This window comes from Staurois parvus, unplaced genomic scaffold (assembly GCF_062004578.1).
Source record: "Staurois parvus isolate SC_StPar_1 unplaced genomic scaffold, SC_StPar_1.0 ptg000154l, whole genome shotgun sequence".
Lineage (NCBI taxonomy): Eukaryota > Metazoa > Chordata > Amphibia > Anura > Ranidae > Staurois > Staurois parvus.
In genome coordinates this window covers 9,112,652-9,136,046 of record NW_028317950.1, presented here as the reverse complement: position 1 = coordinate 9,136,046, position 23,395 = coordinate 9,112,652, and the positions used below count along the sequence as shown (strand labels likewise).

Here is a 23,395-nt window from a genome sequence, read left to right as displayed (position 1 = left end):
CTAATGTTTTTGCTATCTCTCTGATGGGTTTGTTTTGTTTTTTCAGCCGAATGGTGGCTTCCTTCACTGATAGTGACGGCTCTTTGGATCTCATCTTGAGAGTTGACAGCAACAGATTCCAAATGCAAATAGCACACTTGAAATGAACTCTGGACCTTTTATCTGCTCATTGTAATTGGGATAATGAGGGAATAACACACACCTGGCCATGGAACAGCTGAGAAGCCAATTGTCCCATTACTTTTGGTCCCTTAACAAGTGGGAGGCATATATGCAAACTGTTGTAATTCCTACACCGTTCACCTGATTTGGATGTAAATACCCTCAAATTAAAACTGACAGTCTGCAGTTAAAGCACATCTTGTTCGTTTCATTTAAAATCCATTGTGGTGGTGTATAGAGCCAAAAATGTTAGAATTGTGTCGATGTCCCAATATTTATGGACCTGACTGTATGTAGCAGGGACAGACATAAGTCACAGTAATTAAAAGCACATCTGTGACTGTACCACTGATGGCCACACTATATGAGCACAGAGGACAGTGCGGACACCAGGATCCAGGCTGAGAATCCTGCTGATTCCAGCTAAAACAACTCACTATAAATCAGACACTTAACATGCGATTTAAAAGGTGGAGGTGACCTCTATTCCTCCTGACACCAAGATGTTTCTAGGGCTGAGAGATTTATGAGGTGTACAATTAAGCAGAGCTGAATTTTAATGCTTTCTAGAAGCAGGCCATCTCAGTGATAGTGCAATTACATGGATAGTTATGTGCCAGAAATGTCACTTAGTCAATGCCTTTACAAGTGTGATTAAAAGTTACCATCCTACCAGGTTTCTCCAGCAGAGACTGGTGCGGTTTGGATAAATGGAGTTATTAGGGACATATAGGAATTTAATTATAGAGTAGATGGTAATGTGCAAAGTAAAAAAATGCAATTATTTCAAACCTGTAGTGGTGCTGTGCTTGCCAAGTGCACATAATACCAAATACAAGAAATCTCAACAGCAGAACTTTCAAAAGTGTAACTGTCAGTTTAAAAACTCCAGCCAATTTTTTTTTTTAGTTTTGGAAAGAGTGGAGAAGAGGTAAAAGTTTTTTCTATGTAATGTGTAGAATTTCTATCACTTCCTGTCATGGTGACACCTGTACAAGAAATGGAGGGCGTGGGAGTCACAGGGACAGGAAAGCATAGCCAGCCTTAAAAAACATTGTCAGAAATTCTAACCCTTTCCTATTCTACTAATCTGTGTGTGTCTGCTTTTGTATGTGTAAAAAAAGAATAGGTTTGACCCAAACCGTTCACATTTTCCTTTAATTAGATGCAGTGCTAGGTCTCCTGTAAGGCGAGTGAGCATTACCACATTAGTTTCTCTGGAAAGCAGACAGGAGACACCATGCATGATGCCCAGGTGAAGAAAGATTCAGTTACTAACATGCAGATAGCCTGCAAAAACTGAATCCAGAAATGAGCAACCCCAGAATTCTAAGTTGCCACAGACAACTGATATTTGCCTAAGAACTAAAGGAGGCTGAGATATCTGCCGATTATCAAACAAGTCACCTGGGTTTTGGGACTCAACTCAATTTTCACCCTGCAGTAACAGTAGAGTGTTTCTGGTATTGTATTTCTTTCTTCTACTATGGACCTGGAACAAGCTGGAAAATATCTCTGAGTAATAAACAGCACCTCCACATAGGCACTCGTTGACTCCTGTTAGGAATCTAGAAATGGCTCAAAAAGAAATCACTCATCCTTGGACACCCATAGATACATCAAAGGTCTTGATAGTCAAATACAAACTAGAGTCGTGAAATCCATTCATAACACTCTAATCAAGCACACAACGCCACAAGGTGCCTTTATATAAAAGAACTATTAGCTCTTGCTGAAAAATTCAATGGGTTTGAGACTAATGATGCTGTGTCTACTCTCTTTTGATGGCACAGGCAATTGCTGCTTTCCCCCCTTATGCTTTTAAATGATTTGGGATGGAATACAGCAGTGGATGAGCGGGAACCTATTTTGGCTCAATGCAAGGACCCATTGAGCAGTGGAGGCCAGCTCTGTGCCAATTCATTACAATGAAGCTGTAGTAAAGATGCTGCTCACTCCTATGAAGGTTCTTTTTTTTTTGTTAACCACATCACCAATAACCCCACTTTCACTCTTAGGTGTAACCAGCGAAAAAAGGTCCAAACCAGTATTACGGCCTTCACTATATCAGGGTCTTTGGAAGCCATCCCTTGAATTGCCAAAACAAAGACTGTGGACAATCTAAACAAAAACAGACCAGGGAAGCACATGCCCTAGTAGTGCGATAAACTTCTTTATTAAGCAAAGATAAAATGACACATAATGCACTCATATACTCCAGGAATGACACCTAACTCATCACACAACTGTGAGAATCCACCTTCAAAACCCCTGTATGGATGCCACTAGATCAGTGTTTCTCAACTCCAGTCCTCATGGCCCCCCAACAGGTTATGTTTTCAGGATTTCCCTCAGATGAAACAGCTGTGGTAATTACTAAGGCAGTGAAACTGATCAAATCACCTGTGCAAAATAATGGAAATCCTGAAAACATGACCTGTTGGGGTCCATGAGGACTGGAGTTGAGAAACACTGCACTAGATGTATTAGTCAACTAAAGGCTCCTCTTGCTGTGACTGTGTGTTAGGAAGGAAAGAGAAGAGCGGGGAACTGTCTGCAATAGTGGCAGGTGCATGACAGCCACTGGGATTATTCAGTAGAGTGGCATGCACCTGAAGGAGGCTGTGCGAGTTGCCATAGATTTGAAGTTGCGGGCCACAGCAGATGGCTCTGCAGGCCACGGGTTGAGCATGCCTGCTCTACACTTTCATCCTACTCTCCCTTATGTTTTCATCGCTGGCAGGCAGTGAGTTCTTTTAAGTATATTTGGTGGTTTTGCCTGAAAGTGCGGTGATTTTGAATCAGTCTACCTCAGTTACCTGTCAGTCCTTCAACAAAAACCTCCTATGAGGCAATACTTATTAGACATCCTGAGGTATGTACAAAATCCCCTTCATACTTGTTACACTTATCTTTACTATGACCAAACAGGTCATTGTCTGAGCGTGGAAAACCCAGTCCGTTCCCTTTTTGAAAGTCAAGCACCAGGTTTTCCAAGACATGTCTTCTGAATTGATGAAATTGAAGAAATTCTGTAAGGTTTAGGAATTATAGCCTTCAGTTTGCTCTCTTTGACTCTATTCCTTTACTGCTGCTTATACTGTTTGCCTCCCCCCAAGTCTGGGGAAGTCAAGGGGGTCTGGAATGGATGGTCTCACTATCCTCTCCCCCCCTTTGTCTCCTACCGCCTATGGTCCTCCTGTGCATGCAGCTGTATACCATGATTGCCCTATCCCCAGTGTTAGACCACTCCTTGCTTACTTGGTATAGTTCTGTTATGATTTGTTTGTGACATGTGATGTACAAATATCCAGCATTCCATACTCCATTTGCACAATCTGTATGTGTAAATACTTTTCTTTATGAAACATAAAAAACATAAAAATAGCACTTAACAAAAAAACACTACTATCAACATTCTCAAATCGAGTTATTCAATGATCGTTTAACATTGAGTGTGAAACCATGTTCAGCCTACTATGCACTATTATCAGCTAATTATGCTTATGGAAAACTAAAACAACAAAAGTAACAGATTGCAGATTACTCGAGCATATAAGTGGTTAGCTGCATTTGTTTTCTTGTTTCACGTTAAACACAGAAAAATATCTGTTGATCCTGCAAGATGCAACAGGACTGATAAGCTGCAATATATTACATTTTAATTTCTTGGGTTTTGATACGCTGTAAAAAGGACTGTTACAGACTGCCTAAATGATCCTTCAATAGTATTGCAGCACAGAACTCAGACATGTGTAGGGAAATATCCCTTTGTAGTATCCGAAGATCACACACACATCAAAAAGTATTGAACATGGTGACTGAAATTTATTTAATACATCGCACAAAATCTCTTGTTGGTAATGACAGCTTCAAGATGCCTCCTGTATGGAGAAACCAGTCGCATGCATTGCTCAGGTGTGATTTTGGCCCACTCTTCCACACAGTCTTCAAATCTTGAAGGTTCCGTGGGCCTCTTCTATGAACTCTGATCTTTAGTTCTTTCCATAGATTTTCTATTGGATTCAAGTCAGCTGATTGGCTGGGCCATTCTAGCAGCTTTATTTTCTGTCTTTGAAATCAATTGAGAGTTTCCCTGGCTTTGTGTTTGGGATCATTGTCTTGCTGAAATGTCCACCCTCATTTCATCTTCATCATCCTGGTAGATGGCAGCAGATTTTTAGCAAGAATGTCATGACAAAATGACATTTTTCCATTAATCCTTCCTTCAAAGACATGAAGTTCGCCAGTACCATATGCTGAAAAACAGTCCCACACCATGATGTTCCTCAAAACTTCACTGTTTGGTATGGTATTTTTGAAGTGATGTGCAGTGCCATTTGACCTCTAACATGGTTTGTATTATGGCATCCAAAGAGTTCAGTTTTGGTCTCATCTGACTAGACTATATTCTCCCAGTATTTCACAAGCATCGCCCAGCATTTCGCTTGTCTAAATGTTGTACAGCAAACTTTAAACAAGCTTCAACATGCTTTTTCTTCAGCAATAGATGGTGAGTGTGCATACAGTCCATGGCGATTGAGTGTATTACTTATTGTTTTCTTTAAAACAATTGTACCTGCTAATTCCAGGTCTTTCTGAAGCTCTCCACAAGTGGCCCTTGGCTCTTAGACAACTCTTCTGCTAATTCTTGTAAAGAGCGCAGGGTCGTGGCTGGTTTATGGTGAAATGATGTTCTTTCCACTACCAGATAATGGCCCCAACAGTGCTCACCGGAACATTAAGAAGTTTAGAAATCCTTTTGTAATCAATGCCATCAGTATGTTTTGCAACAATAAGGTTTTAAAAGTCTTGAGAGAGCGCTTTGCTTTTACCCATCATGAGAAGTTTCTTGTGTGACACCTTGGTAATGAGACACCTTTTTATAGGCCATCAGTTGAGACTGAACCAGCTGATAAATATTTGCACAAGGGGCAGGATTGCTTTCTGATTACTGATAGATTTCAGCTGGTGTCTTGGCCTTCCATGCCCTTGTGCACCGCCCCTTCTTCATGTGTTCAATACCTTTTCCCTGTGTCATTCTATTTTATTACACATAACTTAATTTCTGAACTTATAGGTTTTAAGATTTGGTTTCTTTCTATGTATGGATGGCATGGGTTGTTGTGGTGAACATTTCATGTCAATAGTAACTATATATAGATAGATAGATAGATAGATATATCCTTGAAAAAGTATTCATACCCCTTCAAATTTTCCACATTTTGACATGTTACAAACAAAAACTTGAATGTATTTATTGGAATTTTATGTGATAGACCAACACAAAATGGTAGAAAAATGATAAATGGTTTTCAACATTTTTTTAACAAAAAATATCTGAAAAGCGTGGCGCACATTTGTATTCAGCCCCCCTGAGTAAATACTTTGTAAAACCTCCTTTCGCTGCAATTACAGCTGCAAGTCTTTTTGGCTATGTCTCTACCAGCTTAGCACATTTAGAGAGTGAAATGTGTGCCCATTCTTCTTTGCAAAATAGCTCAGGCTCTGTCAGACTGGATGGAGAGCATCTGCGAACAGCAATTTTCAAGTCTTGCCACAGATTCTCAATTGGATTTAGGTCTGGACTTTGACTGGGCCATTCTAACACATGAATATGCTTTGATCTAAACCATTCCATTGTAACTCTGGCTGTATGTTTAACGTTGCTGTCCTGCTGGAAGGTGAACTTCCACCCCGTTCTCAAGTCTTATGCAGACTCTAACAGGTTTTCTTCTAAGATTGCCCTGTATCTGGCTCCATCCATCTTCCCATCAACTCTGACCAGCTTCCCTGTCCCTGCTGAAGAAAAGCATCCTCACAACATGATGCTGCCACCACCATGTTTCACGGTGGGAATAGTGTGTTCAGGGTGATGTGCAGTGTTAGTTTTCTGTCACGCAGTGTTTTGCTTTTAGGCCAAAAAGTTTAATTTTTCATCTGACCAGAGCACCTTCTTCCACATTTGCTGTGTTCCCCACATGGCTTCTCACAAACTGCAAATGGGACTTATTATGGCTTTCTTTCAACAATGGCTTTCTTGCCACTTTTCCATAAAAGGCCAGATTTGTGGAGTGCACGACTCATACTTGTCCTGTGGACAGATTCACCCACCTGAGCTGTATATCTCTGCAGCTCCTCCAGAGTTACCATGGACCTCTTGGCTGCTTCTCTTATTAATGCCCAGCCTGTCAGTTTAGGTGGACAGCCATGTCGTGGGTAGGTTTGCAGTTGTGCCATACCATTTCCGCTCCGTGAGGTGTTCACAGCATGGAATTTTTTTTTTATAACCTAACCCTGCTTTAAACTTCTCCAAAACTTTATCCCCGACTTGTATGGTGTGTTCCTTGGCCTTCATAATGCAGTTTGTTCACTAATTTTCTGTAACAAACCTCTGAGGGCTTCACAGAACAGCTGTATTTATACTGAGATTACATTAAACAGAGGGGGACTAATGAGGTGACTTCTGAAGGCAATTGGATCTACTAGCTTTTAGTTAGCGGTATCAGAGTAAAGGGGGCTGAATACAAGTGCACGGCACACTATTCAGATACTTGTAAAAACATTTTGAAAACCATTTATCATTTTCCTTCTACTTCACAATTATGTGCCACTTTGTGTTGGTCTATCACATAAAATCCCAATAACACACTTAGGTTTTTGGTTGTAACATGACAAAATGTAAAAAATTTCAAGGGGTACTTTATCAAGGCACTGTGTGTGTGTATGTATGTATGTATGTATGTATGTATGTATGTATGTATGTATGTATGTATATATATATATATATATATATATATATATACATACATACATACACACACACACACACATATATATATATATATATATATATACACACACACACACACATATTTATATATATACAGACACACATACATACATACTATATTGCCAAAAGTATTGTGACACCTGCTTTTACATGCACATCACCTTTAATGGCATCCCAGTCTTATTGAGTTGAGTTGGCCCACACCTTGCAGCTATAACAGCTTCAACTCTGGGAAGGCTGTCCACAAGGTTTAGGAGGGTGTCTATAGGAATGTTTGACCGTTCTTCCAGAAGTGCATTTGTGAGGTCAGGCACTGATGTTGGATGAGATAGAACACCTTTGGGATGAATTAGAGCGGAGCTGCGAGCCAGGCCTTGTTGTCTGACATCAGTGCCTGACCTCACAAATGCTGTTCTGGAAGAATGGTCAAACATTCCCATAGACACACTCGTAAACTTTGTGGACAGCTTTCTCAGAAGAGTTGAAGCTGTTATAGCTGCAAGGTGTGGGCCAACACAATAAGACTGGGATTCCATTAAAGTTAATGTGCGTGTAAAGTCAGGTGTGACTCAATACTTTTTTGGGGGGGGGGGGGGGCAGAGAGAGAGAGAGAGAACACGAACGAGAACAGTCCAGTCTCTGGAAGGATCCTGGTAATAATGTTGGCATCCACCCAGATGCCTGACTGGCAACTGGCTCAGCCTTTTACTGAGCTGTTGAGAGCCTGAGACATCTACTCACGTCCTCAGCCTTGTGTTCCAATGAGCGACTGACAGTCGCAGATCTCTGCTCTGACCAAGAACTGAGCGATCAGTGGTCATGTGATCGCTCAGTTCTTGGGTATTAGAGGTGGTGGGGAACAGCTACAACATCAGATCAATGCTGCAGGCGGAAGGTGAGTATGGACATTTTTCTTAGAATCCCACACTACCCGTTTAATGTATCATGGGAATGTGGGATCTGGTCACGGCAAGATATATTGAGATCTAAGATCATAAGGGAATGTTCTTACCACTCCAATCAGGTCTCCTCTGCCATATTCACCCGTCAGCTGTTTCTTCCCATCATCCTTCCTGATGACAGAGCGGAGTCGACCATTAAGCACAATGTAAGTGCAGTCTGATTTATCCCCTTGCCTAAAGAAGAAGAATTGGTGAATGTATGAAATATTTATACATTGTGTCCACATGATTAATAAGCTTGAAGAGTCAGAACAAAAGTGATATGCTAGGTACAGTTGGAGAATGGTGTGCTTGGTCAGCTCCTGGCTTCCTATAGGTCTTGGATGCTTCTACAGTTTGATCTCCTCTGACATAATTTCCAACTCTGCTTGTGTTAAAACAAATGTAAGCAGCATGCCATTTCTAATCCTTAATGTAAAACTTAATTAAAGTGGAACTTTAGTCAGGAAATTAAATTCTGCTAAATCACTTCAGGCTGGCCCATTTCTGCAGGTATGTCTATGTACAACATTAAAATTAAGTGCCTATACTGTTTAAAATCCAGTAATGCACTGTTTCTGCCCTGCTCTGCTCATGCTCAATTACTCTCTATTTTTAGGCACTGCCAAATTTGTACAGGTCGATCTGCTGACAGCCTAAAGGCGGAATTAAACCCTCCTATCCTTTACAGCCAAGGATTCTGCTTCTGTCTGACCTGCAACTGCCATGGTGCTGTACATATGATCAGTTATGACACAAACCATTTCATGGTTTCACAGTTTGGTTGAGGACACAAGCAAATGTGACAGTTAGCAAACCCTACATTCCAGGAATGTAACTGTTTTTTGAAACCGTTAAATTGATAAGTTTAGTTCTGCTTTTTGATTTATTGCTGCTCAGGGGCTCTGGGCTTCAGCAAAATGGCAGCCTCCAGCAAGAAGAAACCGGAACAATGCTGGAGGCAATTTACAGCACACACTCATTTTGGTAGCATAATTATTAATGTTGATTGCCCCTTGCAAAAAAACATAATACTTTTATCAAGTTGTTATGGGGAAAGTTCTGCATTAAGCAAACGGCAGAGACACCTCAACCATTTTTCCATTTGACTTGACTAACCACCTACTAGGGCTTAAAGAATCTGTAAACCCAACATTTTATATTCCTGATTTGCTCCTGCTGTACCATGTACTTGTATGAAAAAGTATCCTATTCTCTTTGTATTGCTTTTTCTGTGTGAAATCTCTGGTTTTCCTGACAGTCCCTCTACTTTCCTATTAAAACTGACCACACTAAGCAGAGGGTACAGTGTGGTCAGTTCTCTAAACTGTGCTGGGAACTCAGCCTGCTCTCCTTCACTGAACATACGTATGCTTACACGTTCCCCCTGCCCTGCACAGCCATTCAGTGGGAAGCTCAGTGTACTGCTGTTTCCCCTCCCCCACATCTCTGTGCAGCTGAGAATAGAAGGAATGTGATCACTTATAAAAAATATATACCCTTTTTTTTCTATCTATATACAAATGCTTTGCCTTTAAATTCTATTTTAAACTGAATAAGTTGTTTCACAAGGTGAGGGTTTACACAGAATCCTCTGTCTACCTGGCACTTTTGTGTGTTTCCACTCACCTCTGAGTATTTCAGCTACTTCTATTTCACTCTCCATAATTTAAAATACATATAAATTCCCACAGTTAGAGTGGCAACCCTTCATAATAAATTAAAAATAAATAAGTGATGTAGCGCTGCTAAATAATAGCTACTAAAAAAAATAAAAGAGTGACATAGCTGAATAAAACGTCCATAATGAGTCCATATATGTAAAATCAATCAATTTGTAATAAAGATTCTTCCATAATTCATGTGTTTTCTTCTTGAGCTGATATCCAAAACACCATCAAGTAAAACAGTGTACATAACATAGTGCCACCTCAGTGCTCACAGAACTCTCACCTCAGAGCCCTTCCTTAGACGGGTTTGGCTCTGAGCAGACATGAATAGTGAGTTCAGCTGACAAGTGAAGTTTGCATCTGATAATTTTATGGCATTGTATTCATTTACTACATGTGAGTGTATTACTGCTGCTTAATACATTTTTATATTAGTACATACTGCACCATGGGAGTGTCCTTTGCTCCCTTTTAAGGATAGGAATATGTGACCTCCATCACCCTTAAAGGGAACGATCCCTGGCTCTGGTTTGACAATCTATTGAAAGCTCAAAGGTGTTTGATTATAATATACTGTTCAACAGGTAAAAAGTTTTGGCATAAAATTAGCTAATCTTACATAATTTTGGGGTGCTGAAAACGAAAATGACTCTAAAAAATGTTGATTGGCTCTAGTTTCCATGATATATTCACCCATCTAATGACGTAAGCCATTCAAAATTATGATGCAACTTCAGCTGCATATTGCGCAATTGATACTGGTGACCAATAGAAAATTGCATGTATACTGAGATGATGCAATATTAGCCTTTAATTGCATCACTTCACTGCATAAAAGCTGCAGTATCTGTAGCTGATTGTAGTTCGACAGCGTCTTTACATTTCGTTTTATGCTTATATAGGCTACTCAGTAATGCCTCGAACTTGTGTGAATAAAGCAGATAATTTCTGCTATATCTGCGGTGAAATAACTTTTATCTCACAAAAAAGGAGGATAACAGGAATGATTAAGAAAGCCTACAACTTGTATTTTGGCTGCAAGATAGGAGACCAGGACAAGAGCTGGGCACCACATATATGCTGCAATTCTTGTGGGATGGCACTGGAGCAATGGTTGAATGGAAAAAAGGCATCTATGCCTTTCGCTGTGCCAATGATTTGGAGAGAGCCAACAGATCATGTTAGTAATTGTTACTTTTGTATGGTGCCTCCAATTGTAAAAGGGCTAAATAAGAAGAAAAAGTTATCTGTGCACTATCCAAATATTCCATCGGCAATACGTCCAGTTCCTCATGGAGAGGGGCTACCAATTCCTAAAGCACCAGAATCCTTTGTGGTTGAGTCAAGTGAGGAAGAACCTGAAGCGTGTAGTCACGTGCAGTTGTAAGAGATAGCCCTTTCCTCGAATACAAGAGAAAAGCCAAGAGAAGCAAAACCGACACAAACTGAAGACAAAACTAGTGAGAATACTAAGTATTAAAATGATTCAACTTAGCTTATGGCTATAATTTTTCTTGGTAATCCTATGCAATATATTATGCCATTTAGGCTTTGTTATGTAGTCAATATCACTTGCTTTATATTTGTGGAAAGACATCTATCTATATAATTATTGTGCATTATGTAGTCATTACGCCTATAGTAGAACACTTTCCGTTTACAGAAAAACTAGAGCCAATTGACAAATTTCATTGTTATATTTGAACTCAGAATGTGAAATTCATTAAGAAATGGATCCTTTTGTTTCCAAAACTGGCAAAAAATAAAAATTTGTTGAACAGTGTTACTATCACATGGCTCTGGATTGAAAAAGTGAAGAATCCTTTTGTCTATTTGAGATCATAAAGCGCATTTCCATGTGCTCTGAGGTGAGAGTTCTGTGAGCACTGAGGTGGCACTATATGTTATGTACACTATTTTACTTGATGGTGCTTCGGATAGGAGCTCAAGAAGAAAGCACATGAATTATGGAAGAATCTTTATTACAAATTGATTGATTTTACATATCTGGACTCATTATGGATGGGTTATTCAGCTATGTCACTCTTTTATTTTTTTGTAGCTATTATTTAGCAACACTACATCACTTATTTATTTTTAATTTGCTTAACTATTGTGGGAACACAATTTGATTTTAGCAGCAGCCACTATCATCAAACTATTTTTATTTCATTTTTCTTTCTGCTCGTTATGCGTTTTGTTGTGGGGTTTTTTTCCCCCTCTCTCTCATTATTGAGGTAGTGCAGGGGTTTCATTCCTATATTCAACCCTTCATAATAGCCAAAAGCAGGTGCAAACCTCACTATAGTGATCTCATCAGTAAAGCTGCCAGGAGATACTGTAGAACAGACTCTTACGGGGTTTAAATCTTCAGCATCTACTGAACACTGAAATGTCAGCTTTGGATGGACTAAACCCTTAAAAGTGTTTTTGTGGGATGTTTGATTCTCTTAACAAGGTGCTGTGGAAGTTTTTATAATATATATTATTACATACTCATAGATTGTAAGCTCCAAGGAGCAGGGCCCTCCCTTCCCTCTTGTATTGAACTGTACTGGGGCAGCACAGTGGCTAAATGGTTAGCACTTCCGCACGGCAGTACTAGGATCGTTGGTTCGAATCCCAGCCACGGCACCACCTGCCTGGAGTTTGCATGTTCTCTCTGAGCCTGCGTGGGTTTCCTCCGGGTACACCAGTTTCCTCCTACACTCTAAAGACATGCTGGTAGATTAATTGGATCCTGTCTAAATTGGCCCTAGTATGTGTATGTATGAATGTAAGTTAGGAACCTTAGATTGTACACACCTTGAGGGTTAGGGACTGATGTGAATGTACAATATATATATGTGTAAAGCGCTGCGTAAATTGATGGCGCTATAGAAGTACCTGAAATAAATAATAAATAAATATTGTGGCTGTATTGTCTCCCGTTATTTTGTAAAGAGCTGAGAAAACTGTTGGCGCTATATAAATCCTGTATAATAATAATATTGTCTTACCTATAGACAGCACGTCCTGCTTCCACCTCCATCCAATCCAATGCAAAATCAATCTGCCTGACAAATGGAGACATCCGCTTCACTACTGTGTGAGCGACACCCAGGACTACGCTGGGCTGCTCCCGCATTATTCTGCACAGAGAAGACACATTTACTAATTTTTAATAATGCAGGTTCTAAACAATGATACAAAGTATGAAATTACAGTGTAATAGACACCTGTCAGAAGAAGTAAAAACGTTGAAATTGTTTTTTTTTGGAAATGATGAGCCACTGACTAATCTCTGTTGACCGGTCATAGAAGTGATTCCTGTGTAAATGCCTTAAGCTCTCAATCAGATGCTCCTGGGTAGTTCGTGTTCAGGCAGAGCCAGACAGATGGCAGCTTTACCTGAAAGTTCGTATGATATCAACATCCCAACACCCTTTGCTTTTTATTACAGCAGATAAGATTTTCTACTTTCTCAATAACATTTCCTTGAATCATACAGCTGTAATTTTAATGTAGGAGTAGAAGTATAAATGTAAACTCAAAATCTCAAGTGTTAAACTACCTACAACAAGAAAAAGTGTTAAAAGACTACTATATAAAATGTATCCACAAAATATTCACTTTCAAAATATTGTGCAGCTTAGTTCACAAACAATGTGTCAGTAATAATTATTCCTAATCACAAATAACCAAAAAAGAAGTCCTTAATGTCCACCATCAGGTGCAACACACACACACACACACACACGCATGCACACGCGCGCACACACGCAATCTTTGCATAAAGGTGTGATGTCAATGCACCCAGTGTCCTTCACCTCTTCAAGTAAATGGTACACCTCTTTCAACACAACTTAAAATACAAAGTAAAAATGTGTTCCTTTAAAAAGTATCATACACAATGCAATCCACTTCCAATCCTGCTGAATCACTATGCAATTTAACAGCCAATGATGGGTTAATAGATCCACTCTCATCATTAATGGGCTTGCAAGGTTCTAACATTTCCAGATCATCTGTCAACATGTCAAAAAACACAAAGGAAGGCTTCATAGCGTAAAATAATATATTATTTATTAATAAAAACCATCAAAGGTACACTCACATTGCCATGTGTCATGCCCGACACCACGGAGGTATGAGCATATACAAGTAAAGCTGACAGCTCCACCCCTGAACACAGGCTGTGGGTCAAAACAGACGGAGTCCGCTTTGTCTGTTCCACTTTTTGACAACATTTTACTTCACTTCCTGTTAGGAAAGGGAGTGATACAAAATCTCTCCAATGGGGACGAAGATAACTACAAAACACATTTTTAGTAGAGTGGGAGAAGAGGTACCGCTTCCAACATTGTTTTTGTTAATGTCTGTACTTTTCTGTCCCAGCGTTAACCAAACCCCCTAGATCTTCTATGGACATCACAGAGACAGGAAGTGAGGGTAAATCTCTCCGATACAGTCACGCAGAGATAAAAAAAAAAAAACTGATAGAAACTAATTTTTCTCGGCTCTATCCAAAATAATGAAAAAAATTTATTTTAGAGCTTTGCCCGTTTACTAAGCTCCAGAGCTTATTTTATTTTTTAATTTATGGTATGAAAGTTTTATATCATGAACAATTTATTCAGCTTGCTAAGGTAAGGTAAAATAAGATAAGACTGCTCACCAGTTGACCAAGAAGTGTTCCTCTCGTTTATGTGTGAGTGTATTTTCAGCAACCCAAATTTGCCTAAAATGTTGTGTTTAGTTTTGACCTTAAAGGATAACTCCACTTTCATGGAAGCAAATAAAAAATAATAATATGGCTTGTATATGTTGTTAGAAAATACCTCTCCTTTTCAATGTGCAGTCACTTTATTTTTTTGTAAAATTTGATCAAAAGTGGCAACCTGGACCTTCCATAGAAATGTAATTTCCTGCTTCTGTTATTGGCTCACTGATTTTCCCAGAAGTCTGCACTACAAGTAAAATGTTTGGCATCCTCCTCAAAAGGATTTATTTTTGGCGAGATACTCCCTAAGGGTTAATTACTTCTAAAGGTATGCAGACACTATAACTTTCCTCATTAGAAGACTGCAAGTGCATCAGCTGATTATGTTGGACACAGACCCACCCATTCAGTATTTCAAGGACATAGTAGAACATACAACTATTTCTTTAAGGAGAAGTATGCCCTCTTTTGGGCATACTTCCACTGTGGGTCACAGGAGTGCATTTAGTTCTGCCAGATTCAGCCAACAGAAGGCTAAAGTTCGCAGTTGGCCAACGTCACGGAGCTGATCAAGGCTCTACAGGGATCCTGACAATAATGTCGGGATCTGTCCAGAGAGCCTGCTGCAATCTGAGAGCCTGAGCAATCCACTCCCAAGCCCTCAACAGCTCAACCCTCCACTGAGCACTAGAGGGGCAGAGCACAGAGCCGGTGACTGATAGTTACCGCACTGTGCTAAGAGCAGACCCGAGAACTGAGCGTTCAGCAGTCTTTGGTCGCTCAGTTCTCAATGTAAAGCCAGTGGGGGACTGCTGCAGCTTTGGATCGATGCTGCAGCCATCTAGATAAGTATGTATGTTTGTTGTTTTTGCATTCCCACACTTTACTTTTAAGAACAGAATAAAGAAAATAATCCAAAAAGCTTTAAACATTTCCCTTAAATATTCAACTGTTTTTAAAGTTCTATAGACTTTGTAAAATGCCAGCACTCCTGCTCACAGCCCTCTCTGTAAATTGAACTTGTCATATAGCTGTCAGTACAATACTCGCCTGGCCTGCTAAATAATAGGATTAGTTGTGGTCCATCTTGTGATCTAATCAGGGCCTTTTAACAGCAATCCGGCAAGTGGGGGGGGGGGGGGGGAGGATGGTGTGGGATGGAAGAGGCCGTGTTGGAGCTAACAAGGTCTTACTTACTGCTGGGGGAGAGGAGAAAAAGCACTTCTGCCAGGGTCAAAGCTAATTGGTGCAAATGAATAGGTTATGCTCTGCGTGACATTGTGGTGTCATATTGAAATAAGCCTTTCTGGGCACTTGCGGCTTGTAAACATGTCAATCCACTACTATGCCATGAGCAGATCTAAAGTGGAATTGAACCTAAATTCCTTTTTTTTTTATAAACTTCAACAACTCCAGCCTAGGATAATAAATTGAAAAAAATTACCTCCTCTACTTGCAACTAAAGAGAAGAATATGCCACCCAGTACCTGCTGTGTCTATGCCCTGGGGAGTCTTACCTCCAGGTTCAGACACACTCAGTTTACCTTCAGGTTTATGCAATCCTCTAGAGAGCAGTTTCATAAATTAAAGATGACATTATCCATAATACAGATTTTTTTTTTTGCTACTACTACTTCAATCTCAGTGGGTACCCTTTTCAGCATGTTGGTGGGCAGGTGGGCAACTTGCACAAAGCAGAACCACTTCTATCTTTAATCCTGAGTTTCTGCCAGCAAGAAAATCTCACTGATCACAATGTAATTTGTCAAACATCAGCAATACATTGCTGTCTACTGGGTATATTTTAAATATTATTACAAATGAGAAACGTTTCTGTTGAAGCCCAAAGTAGACTATTCAATGGCTGCAGATAAAAACAGTTGGGCCATTGTGTAAAATATTTGTCTTAGTCCTGGTTCACACCTATGCAGTTTGCTTTTGATCCATTTCTGCAGTGCTTTTTGCACACGCCTTTTTGAGTTTTTTATGTTTTGGTCAATTTGTTGTTGGGTAGATTAAAATTGCCAAACAAAAAACACGTCAAAAACCACACTACATTTTTTTTTGGTAGGATCTCCTCTGAAGCCTATTGAAACAAAAACGCAGCGTTTTGCATTTAAAAAAGTCCCTGACCCTTTCCAAAAATGCAGCACCTGAAAAAAAGCATAGATGTGAATGTGTCCCATAGGAAACCATGTTAAATGGACTGTAGCGCGTTTCTACAAAGAGCACCAAAAAAAAAAAACACATAGGCGTGAACCAGGCCTAAATGTGTATGTAACACTAACTTGTTTTTAGACAGGTTAAGGAAGGATTAGAGGCTAGGTTTGGCTGGGGGGCCTTTTTGCTAGTCCTAGTCCAAGGATCCAGTTGTGTCAGGAGAAAGCTCACAGGAGAGAGAGAAGAGGTAATCCGGAGAGCCTGGTGCATTTTTGCAGGAGGCAACTGATAAGTTGAGTACAAGACCCCAGTGCTACAAAGTGTGATAGTGTATAGCTTTAAACTCTGAGGTCTAAGGTCAAAGGGAGTCTAGAGATCCAGTGAGACATTTTGTTTGTTCAAGTTCAGCCAGAAGTGTATGCAGTGCAGCCAACAGCTTGTACAGTGCAGGCAGAAGTTGAGCAGTCCTCAGGTTGTACAATTACACAGTTCTGGGGAATCCCATGCTTCCTATCCCTATCCAAGTTCCCCAAAAAAACATAAAAAGAAACCACTAAACCGATCTTTTGAACCATCGAGAGAACTAGATTAATGCACAGATCGGGAAAAAATACACAATGTACACCAAAAATCACGTGACATTTCACGTCTCTTGTATTTCGATAATTGCTTAACCTGAAATTCAGTCCCATCTTCCTGTGACTCTTTCTGCCATTTCAACCATTCAGGGTTCATTAGTTTGCTGTAATTACAGCAGCACAATAATATCACCCAGACCTTGATTAAGAGAGCACCTGGTGGCCGGTGTTCCTTGTATTAACGTGGCCTAGTTTCTCACTCTTCACCATCCCTATGAATAATGCAAAGCGTGTCTGTGCCGATTAGTGACTATATTTATTTTGTGCGCTCTGCAAGTGCCGTCACCGGTGACAAATAAATAACTAACAAACAACAACCGGCACACACTGCAGGCAGGCAGCGTGCCAAGGTGGAAGCAACAGTATATGACACTGCTGACCCAAAATTACCGTAAATAAGAATCTTGCATGGCCTTCCTCCAACATGCAAGTAAAGGTCCCTGTACTGTGACACAGCTTGTTGCGTTTGCAACTTAATTTACTTGTGTCAGTGAATGTCAACCTTTTCTTCATCATAAATTCTCAGGTTTGGTGTAAAAAAAAAATTCTGACAGCAGCCTAACAAAATGCCAGACTTTACAGGGGAGCTGCTGGGGTTTTAATGATGTGGACCTGCACCTGAATAACAAGGTCTGCTTATTTAGCAAGGGACTCGCTCATCCATCTTAATGCTGAACATAAGTGCAAAAAAAAAAAAAAAAATCTCGGGGGTGCATTAGGTAATACACTTACCTTACCCCAGGTTTCCGCCTGTGGCGCATAGGTGAGGGTGATATCGTCCTACCAGCAGGATCCTGGAGTATGCTGACTAACTCAGATCTCATGAGAAAAGGATTTCATGTACTCAGCATTCTTCAGATTCTCAGTAGCAATCAACACCTGTAGTATGGAAGCTGAGTAAAAGTAACTATATTAACCTCTTCCTAACCAGATCATGCATATATGTGGTAGCATTTTTCCACGGTGGTCTGAGGCTGTATCTGCGCTTCCAAAACACTGACCAAGCAGTCTTAGATAGCTATTGGTCATGGTTTCGGCATGGGAGCCATGAGGACAGGTTCCTGATCATATTGTAAGAGCCAATCACAAGATCAGGAAGCCACTCCAACTGCTGGAAATAATGGCTGTCTAAAACGGCTGCTCTCAACCATCAGGAAGGGGGTTAACTATCTTTTTCCCACCACAGGTTTTTCTTTTTTTATTTTTGCACAGCTGAGTAAGATGGGGGCCCTCACTGAATAATCTTGCATGGAATGTAGTCTGCTTTTATGCCCCGTTCACACCAGAACGTAGTGTGGGAATCCTGAGTTTTGTGCAATCTACAGCAGGTGTCAACGTTAATTTTACAACACCCAAAATGCAGATTGCAAATGCAGTGCGTCAGAATGCCCCAAATTGCATGGTGCAGAAGTACCGTGCGATCCGGTTGCAGTACATTTCCAAAAGTAGAGCATGCACTACCTTTGCTGCAGTGCAGTGAGATTTGAGCCCATTGAAAATGAATGAGCTGAAAAAAACGTGCAAACACGTGTAGACGCTTCTACTTCTAAACGCCTGTAAAGGCCTGTGTGTGCATGGACACATAAGCCAACATGAAGGGGCATTTAGAGGCCCAGAAAAAGAAAAAAGGCCAAACAGCTGTAAAACAGGCACTTTTGAGTTGTACTGTACAATCAGGAAATCTCATTTCCCCATTGTACAGCACAGGACAGAGACTTCTTTAAATCATTACATATGAGTTATATGCAACTATCTTCAGGTGACTGGACACTGGCAAAAAAGAACTACTGAGAGAAGACTACCTTTGTTTATAGATGTTTTTTTTTCTCTCTCATACTCTGGAAAGTTTCTTCCAAGATGATTCCTATATAACTTGGCTGCACAATAGCCACCGAGGCTTTTTACAGAGCCTAGGGGAACCGTACCTAGACCCTGCCTGGTGAAAGACGAGGGGCCAGCCTGTATGTTGCTTTGCACTGGGTCCCTTGGCAAGCATTGCAACATCTGGAGTTAACCACAAAGATCTTTACAGATCAAGATATGGTCGGCCTGGTACTGGGTCCAGCCTCTGAAGCCTCCTGGGGGGTTATGCCCACTTTAAAGGGCTAATTCAGAAAGGGGTAAATCCCTCTTATTCCTGCTACTGACGTAGTAAGTACAGGGCACAAGCCCCTTACACATACACCCAGTGCACCCATTTATTTCCCTTTTAGTAGGTGTAAAGGCTTCTGTCCACCCTGGAAAGCCTAGTGTGCCTTGGGACAGATCCTGTCGTTCCTCCAGACTGGTCTGAACCAACAACTAGCTTTGAGTACCGTTAAGGAACAATTCTCATCTTTGGTTGTTCTTTTTCAGAGAACTTTGGCCTCTCATACTCTAGTTAAGACTGTTGTTCAGGGAGTAGCTCCCATCTCCCCCTCCCCCATATGTTCCCCTGTATCCCCTTGGGATCTCAATCTGATTCTCTTGACCCTTCAGAAACCTCCCTCTTAACCTATCATTAGCTTGTATGACCTTACTTGTAGGTTGGCCCTTCCTGTGGCTACCACCTCTGCAAGAAGAGTCTCTGAGTTAGCGGCATCTTTGGAGATCAGATCAGTTTTGTTATTTGGATATTCAATAGGGGTATGATAAGTAGCAAACCTGGATAAAATTATCTTTGACCCTTTCCTTTTCCCTGTATTACACCTGCACAATCCTTCAGTAATGTACAGCTAGTCTTCTGGCAGCACCTGCAGGAGGAAAGAATGTAGGACAGGCCTGAGGTGGTCCATCTATATTTAACCAGCTATAGCCACATCTGATTAATCAAGGATTACGCCTGGAGACAATGAACAAGCACTGCTCTCATTATGTCATGTGTGTCGACCTGCAGCAGACATCTTCTATACAGCGAGAGGGAACATGCAGTGACTTCGCAAGGTGGCTCCCAGGGGCCAGGGCCTAATGGATAAATGGAAGTGAAAGGCGCGAATTTTGTCTAATGAAGTCAATGGCTGGGGACTAACCCGCTCTTTCAGCATCTTGTATTAAAGTGGAATTAAGCCTAAAAATTATAAAAATTGCTGACAAGTAGGATTTTTATGACAGAAGAGACTTATTGGTCTCTTCTGTCGTCATAAACCTTTCTCTCTGCCTGTTAGTGTTTGTGTACACTAAGCCACACAAGCGCAGCTCAGTGTACATTTACAGCACATCTCTGTGCTATGAGGATTTCACTTTTGTGTACATGTGCAAGAGTGACGTCATCATGGTCTGGCCAATAAAGTAGCCAAAGACACCAAATCCAGATGGAAGACGGGAAGATGGCAGCACTCACGATGGGGAATGCGGACACTGCAGTGCTGGAAGAGATTGCCTGCCAGTCTGCCATATGTGCTAATTTGCAGTGCATGCTAGCACATTATGACTAAAAGCTCCCTGGGCCCAATTTTTTTTTTATTTGGCAGGGGTTTAATTCTGTTCTAAATTAAACTAGAGAATTTTTAGTGTTAGATTTTCCCTCACTTTCATTTCCCATGAAAAAGGTCAACACCACAAATATAGAGGGATAATCTCCCCAACCAGGGCACAGACATCACACAAACTTGACAGGGTTCTAACCAAAAAAAAAACTATATATATATATAAATCAATATTATATATATATATATATATATATATATATATATATATATACACACACACATGCAGTGGATATAAAAAGTCTATACACCCCTGTTAAAATGTCAGGTTTCTGTGATGAAAAAAATGAGAAAAAGATAAATCATTTCAGAACTGTTTCCACCTTTAATGTGACCTATAAAAACTCAATCGAAAAACAAACTGAAATCTTTTAGGGGGGGGGGAGTAAACATAAAAGAACTAAAATAATGTTGTTGCATAAGTGTGCACACCCTCTTTTAACGGGATGTAGCTGGGCACTGCTGGGCATTGGTGGGTAGCACTGCTGGGCACTGTCATCAGGGCAATGATGATCAGTGCCAATCACTCTTCTGACAATTGCCGGTTATCGGCAGTACTTTCCTCATGTTGTGACAGCGTGAGGAAAGTGCAGCCAATAATCAGCAACAGCATTTACCCGGTGATCCGTTCTGTCATTGGACACAGCTGATCACATTGTAAAAGGCCGCTGTGATTGGCCTATTACCACATCACGTGATCAGCTGTGTCCATAGGACACAGCGATTACGGAGATCGCTGGGTGCACGCCGCTGGGGGCGTGTTCTAGGAGGATGTCATATGACGCCCTCCCAGAACTGGACATCCGTGCTGTAGCCGTCATTCGGCTAAAGCGCAGTTGCCAAGTGGTTATATAGTAGTCAGTACACACTTGCCATCATTTAAAGTGCCTCTGATTAACCCCAAATAAAGTTCAGCTGTTCTAGTAGGTCTTTCCTGACATTTTCTTAGTTGCATCCTACAGCAAAAGCCAAGGTCCGCAGAGAGCTTCTAAAGCATCAGAGGAATCTCACTGTTAAAATGTAACAGTCAGGAGAAGGGTACAAAACATTATCCAAGGCATTAGATATACCATGGAACACAGTGAAGACAAGTGGAGAAAATATGGAGCAACAGTGACATTACCAAGATCTGGACATCCCTCCAAAATTGATGAAAAGACGAGAAGAAAACTGGTCTGGGAGGCTGCCAAGAAGCCTACAGTAACATTAAAATAGCTGCAGGAATATCTGGCAAGTACGGTCTGTGTGGTACATGTGACAACAATCTCCCGTATTCTTCATATGTCTCGGCTATGGGTTAGAGTGGCAAGACGGAAGCCTTTTCTTACGAAGAAAAACATCCAAGCCCGGCTAAATTTTGCAAAAATACATCTGAAGTCTCCCAAAAGCATGTGGAAAAATGTGTTATGGTCTGATGAAACCAAGGTTAAACTTTTTGGCCATAATTCCAAAAGATATGTTTGGCGCAAAAACAACATTGCACATCACCAAAAAAACACCATACCCACAGTAAAGCATGGTGGTGGCAGCATCATGCTTCGGGGCTGTTTTTCTTCAGCTGGAACTGGGGCCTTAATAAAAGTTTAGGGAATTATGAACAGTTCCAAATACCAGTCAATATTGGCACAAAACCTTCAGGCTTCTGCTAGAAAATTTTTCTGCATGACAACAACCCAAAGCATACATCCAAATCAACAAAGGAAGAAAAGAAGATTATAGTTTTGGAATGGCCCAGCCAGAGCCCAGACCTGAATCCGATCTAAAAATCTGTGGGGTGATCTGAAGAGGGCTGTGCACAGGAAATGCCCTCGCAATCTGCAAAATTTGGAGTGTTTCTGCAAGGAAGAGTGGGCAAATATTGCCAAGTTAAGATGTGCCATGCTAATAAACTCATACCCAAAAAGACTGAGTGCTGTAATAAAATCAAAAGGCGCTTCAACAAAGTATTAGTTTAAGGGTGTGCACACTTATGCAACCATATTATTTTAGTTTTTTATTTTTACTTTCCTTCACCTAAAAGATTGGTTTGTTGTTCAACTGAGTTGTACAGTTTATAGGTTACATTAAAGGTAGAAAAAGTTCTGAATTATCTTTGTCTCAGAAACCTGACATTTTAACAGGGGTGTGTAGACTTTGTATCCACTGTGTGTGTGTGTATATATATATATATATATATATAAATATATATATATATATATATATACATACATACATACACACACATATATATACACATATACATAATATTAAATATTTTTATATATATATATATATATATATATATATATATATATATATATATACACACACATACATACACACACACACACACACACGTACACATATACACACACACACACACACACACAATTGTGCACAAAAGTTTGCATACCCTGGCAGAAATTTGGGCATTGATATTGGAAATATGACTGATCATGCCAAAAAATGCTCTTTTATTGAAGGATGATGAAGCCATTTATTATCAAATAGTCATTTGGCTCCTTTTTAAATCATGATGATAACAGAAATCACCCAAATGGACATGGTCAAAAGTTTACATACCTTGGAATGTTTGGCCTTGGTATAGACACACAAGGTGACACACACGGGTTAAAATGCCAATTAGAGCAATTAGAGGTTAATGTCCCACATCTGTGGCTTTTTAAATTGCAATTAGTGTCAGTATATAAATAGTCAATGAGTTTGTTAGCTCTTACGTGGAAGCACCGACTAGGCTAGATACTGAGCCATGGGGATCAGGAAAGAACTGTCAAAAGTCCTGCGTAAGAAGATAATGGAACTTCATAAAGATGGAAAAGAACATAAATAGATGTCCAAAGCCTTGAATATGCCAATCAGTACGGT

The 23,395-nt window shown here is 40.3% G+C and overlaps 1 protein-coding gene across 4 annotated transcripts in view; it reads right to left on the bottom strand.

Annotated features, from left to right (window-relative positions):
* PNPLA7 (patatin like domain 7, lysophospholipase) overlaps positions 1-23,395 on the bottom strand; it is a 346,161-nt gene that overhangs the window by 210,767 nt on the left and 111,999 nt on the right. For all 4 annotated transcript variants that reach the window (XM_089675020.1, XM_089675022.1, XM_089675023.1 and 1 more), the window contains 2 exons: positions 12,566-12,697; positions 7,968-8,091 (listed from right to left, as the gene is read on the bottom strand). In XM_089675020.1, the coding sequence (XP_089531146.1) occupies positions 7,968-8,091; positions 12,566-12,697 (256 nt within the window). The remainder of the gene's footprint in view (positions 1-7,967; positions 8,092-12,565; positions 12,698-23,395) is intronic.